Consider the following 5,965-nt stretch of genomic DNA (forward strand, 5'->3'; position numbering starts at 1 on the left):
ATTTCAGACCATTCTAAACCACATGACACGGGTTCTAGGAACTGAGTCCTCTGGAAGGGACTCAGTCTTAACCACCAAGACATCTCTCTGGCCCCATGTAAATCTGACTATATCTGAAATTCAGGGGCCACTTGCCGACAAGTTCCCCCCAAAACAGGATATGACGATGGTGGTGGCCTCTAAGCTGGGTCAGCTTAGACCTGTTTCAGAGGCAACGTCTTCCTGATGTCCCTTCCTCTAGTGAAAGTCTCAACTTCAGGAGACCTTGAGTTGGTAGATGTGTCCAGCATCGTATAGAACAATATGGAATCCAGGTTCAATGGGTTTGAATGAAGAACACACGGCTCTCTTGGAGTGCCCACCCCGGGGATGCCTAGAGGAAGGGACTCCAGGGATGGACAGAAGAGATACAAGCCCCAGGCCTGCCAGGGTGGGGTGGCTGCTGCCCAGCTCAGCCCCCTCTCTCTAGGGGGTGTTTCCATGCTTCTTTGCTGGCTCTAAGTGAACTCTCAGCTACTCTGTGTGTGCTGCACTGGGGTCGATCCTGTTTTTCTGATGCAATGGCCACAGGAATGGCCACAGAAAGAAGAGGGGTCTCACAGCCCCTCCCCCATCCATGACGAACCTTGCTGGGCCATCTTGTGCTAATAACCACAGCTGCAGGGAGTGCATCAGCTCTGTCTCCTTTCAAATCGGGTCATGTTCTCCGCTTCCAGGGGACATAACTGAGGGAGACAGTAGCTACTGAATATGCCAGCCCTCAGGACAAAGTCAGGGGTGGTGACTCACACCTGAGGTCAGAAGGATGAGTCAGAGGCCAGCCTGGGCTACAAGTTCCACACCTGCCTGGGCTACTTGAGATGCAGGCCACTCTGGGCAACATGACAAGTTCTAGGCTAACCTGGGCTATATATAATGAGTTTCAATGCGGGATGTATATAACGGCCCACATGCTACAGTTGTGTCCAAATATCTGGGGGAGCGCGCGGGATCCCTGAATGCAGACGCTTGCTGATTTCCTAGCAACCCAGCCCAGTACTGAACCACTAATAGATGCTCAGTAAATGGTTTGCTGAATAAATGAATGAATGAATGAATGAATGAATGAATGAACACCAGGCAGGAACAGCAGGGGCTGGGTACAGAATGTTCTGTGCTTGAGGTACAGGCTGGGGTGCAAGATGGCACAGGGTGGGTGCCACAAGTTCCAGGGGATTTCCCTACAGATGTGAAGCGGCTCAGTTCTTCCCCTACATCGGACATCCCCGGGGTTCAAAGGGCAGGTCAAGACAGGCAGAAGCCACAAAAGCTCAGCTGAAGAGGCTGTAGCTTCCGGATGCCTTCTGGCCGTTGCCATCAGAGGATGCAGCACCGGCCGGCAGGGGTGGCCGAGGAAGGTCGCCCTTGCCCTTGGGTGCTGCCACGCCCGGGCTGGGCCACCGTCCTGCGCTTTAGCTGCCTGTTGCTGCTCGGAATTGTGATTTGCTGTTTGATCTTCTGTAGCCAGTTATGGAGGCAGAAGCAGACGCAGCTGAAACCGATTAAGGTGAGAGCAGAGAAGGGGAAGGAGGGGAGGGAAGCGCTCAGGTATTCTGGAGGGGACCGGACAGGCTCGGGCAGGATGCACTTGAAGGATGTGCAAGAGCGCAATCCAGGACACGGAAAAAGAGGCAAAATCGGAACGAAATGGGTCGAGAAGAGGAAGATGAAACAGACAGAAAACGGAGAAGCCGAGCAGGGAAGCCAGGCCGGTCTCAGCTGCCTGGGAGCACACGGGGGATCCCGAGCTGGGAAAGACGGAGCCTTGAGCCTCTGAGATGACTTGGCCCGGCCCAGGCGTTCCCCACCACACCCCGGACTGATGTAGACGCTGCTGGGGTCCTCACGAAGCTAGTGGGGGGAGGGGATCGGAGCTTCCCGGGGCTGAAAGGTCCCTCAAGTGGTGAAAAGGATGGCCTGAGTCCCCACCTCCACCCCCGGTTCCAGGAAAACAAACCAGTAATTTTTTTTTTTTTCAGCGATCTCGTTACTGCAACTTCTCATGGGCCTGGATAAGACTTTACAACGGGCGGGCGCGGGGGAGGGGGGGGCGGGGAATCGCAAATTAGGCCGGTGAGAATGCAGGAAGGTGGGAATGCAGGATGGGCGGCAGCAAGCAAGCACGCGGGATCTCTCAAACCCTGGGCACTCATGTCCTTTCTCTGTTTTCCCCAGGCGCACGTAGCTGAGTTACAGCTGAATCTCACAGGTAAGGCTGAAAATCCGGGGGGTGGGGGGGGTGGAAGGTGGGAACAGAAAAGAAAGAGGGAGGAACATAGGAAGGGAGTGGCCCCTGGCTCAACTTGAGTTAGTGAAACCTGCGCCCAGCACCCGGGAGGCCCTGAGTTCCATCGTCAGCAACACATGGAGCAAGCTGCTGGTCCACACTTGTCATCCCAGCATTTGGGCAACAGAGGCAGGAAAGAGGATTAGGAGCTCAAGGTCATCCGCTGCTACTTTGGGAGTTTGAAGCCAGTCTGAGTTAGAGAGAGAGAGAGAGAGAGAGAGAGAGAGAGAGAGAGAGAGAGAGAGAGAGAGAGAGAGAGAGAGAGAGAGAGAGAGAGAGAGAGAGAGAGAGAGAGAGAGAGAGAGAGAGAGAGAGAGACGCTGGAGAGAGAGCAGTATGGGATGTTACTCAGCCGTTACAACGCTGCCTGGCTCACAAGGCCCTGGCTTCCAGCTCAGCACCACATAAACCAGGTATGGTGGTGCACACCTTTCATCCCAGTATAGGGAAGGTACAAGCAGAATACCCAGGAATTCAAGGCCATTGAGTTCAAGGCCAGTTTGGACTATAAGAGATTTTTGTCTCAAAAAAAAAAAAAAATGAGAAAGGAAAAAAGAAAGAGGAGAGAAGATGTAAATGGAGACAGAGAGGCTAGAGTAAGATGGGGACTCCTGATCCCAGGAACATACCACCCCACTCGTCCTCACTTTCCTCACGAAGCTCGGACACAACACAAGCAGCTACAGTGATGGAGCTACTCACATCCCTTTGTTTTCTCCACAAGTGGTGTTCATGTCTTTGAGCAGGCTGCATCTCAGTGAAAAGTGTGATGAGGAGTGGGGTGGGGGGAGTGGCTCAGGCATGCAGCCCCTGCCTAGAATCCCCCAGTGAGGGGCTAGGGGTGTGGTCACGGTGAAGCCCCTGTCTAGAATCCCCCAGTGAGGGGCTGGGGGTGTGGTCATGGTGGAACTCCTGCCTAGAATCCCCCAGTGAAGGGGTTCAGGGTGTGGTCATGGTGGAACCCCTGCCTAGAATCCCCCAGTGAGGGGCTGTGGATATTGCCTAGCAGCAGAGTACTTTCAAAACATACAGGGAGATTCTGGGTTCCTTGACACTCCTACAAACAAGCCAAGGAAAACACAAGTGCTGAAAACTAGGCAAAGAGAATTAAGCCAAAGTGGTCCTTGTGGCTTGCTAGGATTGGATCTGTCCTTCCAAGTGAGGCCCTATAGGGTATGGTGATGCACATCTGCCATGCAAGCACTCAGGGGGCTGAGGCAGGGGCATCGCAAGTTCTGGGCCAGCTCAGGCTACAAGCAAGATTTTGTCTCAAAATTTAAAAACTTCTAATACTAGCATTAGTCTACCTTGGACATCAGTACTAATAACCAACTAGCCATAGCGTTAATAAATCTATCCTGTCTGGGCATGCTGGCACCCTTGTCATTCTAGGACTATGTGGTCTGAGGCAGGGACACTGTGAATTTGAGGGTATCCTTTACAGCAAGATCCCACCTCAAAATCAATACCTAATTAAAGGGATTCTCTCTCTCTCTCTCTCTCTCTCTCTCTCTCTCTCTGTGTGTGTGTGTGTGTGTGTGTGTGTGTGTGTCCCCAAGTTAGCTGCTCTGATTGGCAATTGGGTCAACAGTCATTACTTTTATCATTGCTGAAACAAAATAACAAAACCAAATAACAATCAAAAGCAACTTAAGGGGGAAAAAAGGGCTTCTGCCAGCTAGACTCGAGACTGAAGCTGTAGTCCATCATGGAGGGGAAGGCTGAGACCAACAGATCCTGTCAGAAAGCAGAGAGACAAGTGTTGAGTACTTTCTTGTGTGTATTCAGTCCAGGGACCCACCTCCCATATCACAGTGCCTACCACCTTCAGGGTGTCTTCCCACCTCAGTGAACATCATCTAGACAACTGGTGACAGATTCATTTCCAAATGACTCTGGGCCTCAGCTGACAATCCAGTGAGCCATCACAAAGATAGTTAACAAGGGACTTTTGTTCTTCATCTTGGTAGAGGGTGTAACATGTGTCCAGTCCATGTCCAGTTTCTTCTTGCCCAGGAAACATGACCATGCTGGCCAAACCCTTGTGGTCCTCTGAACTGAGCCAAGGGTATCACTGAAGATGGAGCAGATGATGGGACTGGGATTTGATGGGACATAGAGGCAGCTCCCAGGCATCAGAGCAGCAGAGGGGAGGAGGGACAACAGAGCCCTAGGCGTTCCCTGCATCAACCATGTCTCTCTGACTCTCTTCCTCTTCTTCTGTCCATCTGTCTTTCCGTACAGGTATAGTTGCATCTCTCTGACATGTGTGTTCAATCTCCCTGTCTCCATCCTATTTTTGCATCTCTCTCTCTCTGCATCTCTCATTCTCTCTCCATCTCTATCCTCCTTTCTCCATCTCTCTGCCTCCCCCAGCACCCTGGTTGCCCATTCACCCCTCTCTTGTTTCTTTTCCTCCCTCCCTTTAAGTCCCTCACCTCTCCCCCTCCACATCTCCACATCAGTGCCCTGTTCTAAATCCCACCGGCCGCCTAACCTCCATTCTCATTCTCTTCACCTTCTGCCCACCCGCAGGTCCTCGGAAAGACCCCACACTGCGCTGGGCAGCCGGCCCAGCCTTGGGAAGATCCTTCACTCATGGACCAGGGTTGGAGAAGGGGCAGCTGTATATCCATCGTGAGGGCATCTACAGGCTGCATATCCAAGTGACACTGGCCAACTGCTCTTCCGCATACAGCACCATTCAGCACAGGGCCACCGTGGCCGTGGGCATCTGCTCCCCCGCCGCCCACAGCATCAGCCTATTGCGTCTGCCCTTTGGACAGAGCTGCACCGTGGCATCCCAACGCCTGACTCATCTGGCCGTCGGGGACGTCCTCTGCACCAACCTTACCCTGCCTCTGCTGCCTTCCCGCAATTCTGAGGAGACTTTCTTTGGCATTCACTGGGTATATCCTTGACCACAACTCCTGGATGGTTTGTGGGACTTTTACAATTTTTTTTATTTTGTTAATAATAAGTTTTATTAATTGCAATTTCTACATATTTATAAATGTATAATACACATATCTGTCTGCTGACACTTCCTTCCATCTCCCCGTCCCATCCCCACCCCATCTCCCTCCCAGCCTCACTGCCTTTTTCAAATTTTACTTTTTGTTATTATTATTCTTCTTACGAACTCCCTGAACACTGTGGAGGAGCCCTGTGCAGATGTTGTCTGCTTCAGGGTGGGGAGGGAGCAAAGACCCCTGTGATAGGTCACGGCTAGCTAGGCCCCGCCTCCAGAGTCCAAGTGTTCCAAAATACTGCCACTAGCTGGGGACCTGGAGCTTTTTCCTATGACATGAGAATAAACCATCCAGTTCTCAAGAGGGAAGGATGGAATAGGGAGGGAACACGAAGCCAAAGCAAGGAAAACCCAGCAGTGCAGACTTCACTCCCTGTGCTTCATGCCTGCCCTGAGGAGACATGGAAGACATCTCTCCCAGGTGTGTGCTGCTTTCTGGGCTCGGCACTGGCAGTTCGCTTGCAAGATGACCTGGTTTTTGTTTTGAGGCAAGTTCTCTTCGGGAACCGGAACCGGAGCCCAATAGGAACCAGAACGGGAAGCTTACCCATTCAGCTAGACTAGGCTGGCTGGTGAGCTTCCTTGGTTCCTCCTGTCTCCACCCCACC

General features: G+C 52.3%; 1 protein-coding gene across 1 annotated transcript; it reads left to right on the top strand.

Annotated features, from left to right (window-relative positions):
• The first annotated feature begins 1,336 nt into the window (after positions 1 to 1,336).
• LOC113835853 (CD70 antigen-like) lies at positions 1,337 to 5,247 on the top strand. Its single transcript, XM_035445848.1, has 3 exons — positions 1,337 to 1,747; positions 2,215 to 2,248; positions 4,862 to 5,247. The coding sequence occupies exons 1-3, from the start codon at positions 1,337 to 1,339 to the stop codon at positions 5,245 to 5,247; spliced, it is 831 nt and encodes a 276-aa protein (XP_035301739.1).
• The last annotated feature ends 718 nt before the right edge of the window (positions 5,248 to 5,965 follow it).

The sequence above is a fragment of the Cricetulus griseus genome, chromosome 5 (genome assembly GCF_003668045.3).
Source record: "Cricetulus griseus strain 17A/GY chromosome 5, alternate assembly CriGri-PICRH-1.0, whole genome shotgun sequence".
Taxonomy (NCBI): Eukaryota; Metazoa; Chordata; class Mammalia; order Rodentia; family Cricetidae; genus Cricetulus; species Cricetulus griseus.

Coding starts and splice junctions, on each gene's coding strand:
- LOC113835853 (XM_035445848.1), top strand. CDS start 1,337: ATGCCTTCTGGCCGTTGCCATCAGAGGATGCAGCACCGGCCGGCAGGG. Junction 1,748..2,214: donor AAGCCGAGCAGGGAAGCCAG/GCCGGTCTCAGC, acceptor TGTTTTCCCCAG/GCGCACGTAGCTGAGTTACA. Junction 2,249..4,861: donor GTTACAGCTGAATCTCACAG/GTAAGGCTGAAA, acceptor GCCCACCCGCAG/GTCCTCGGAAAGACCCCACA.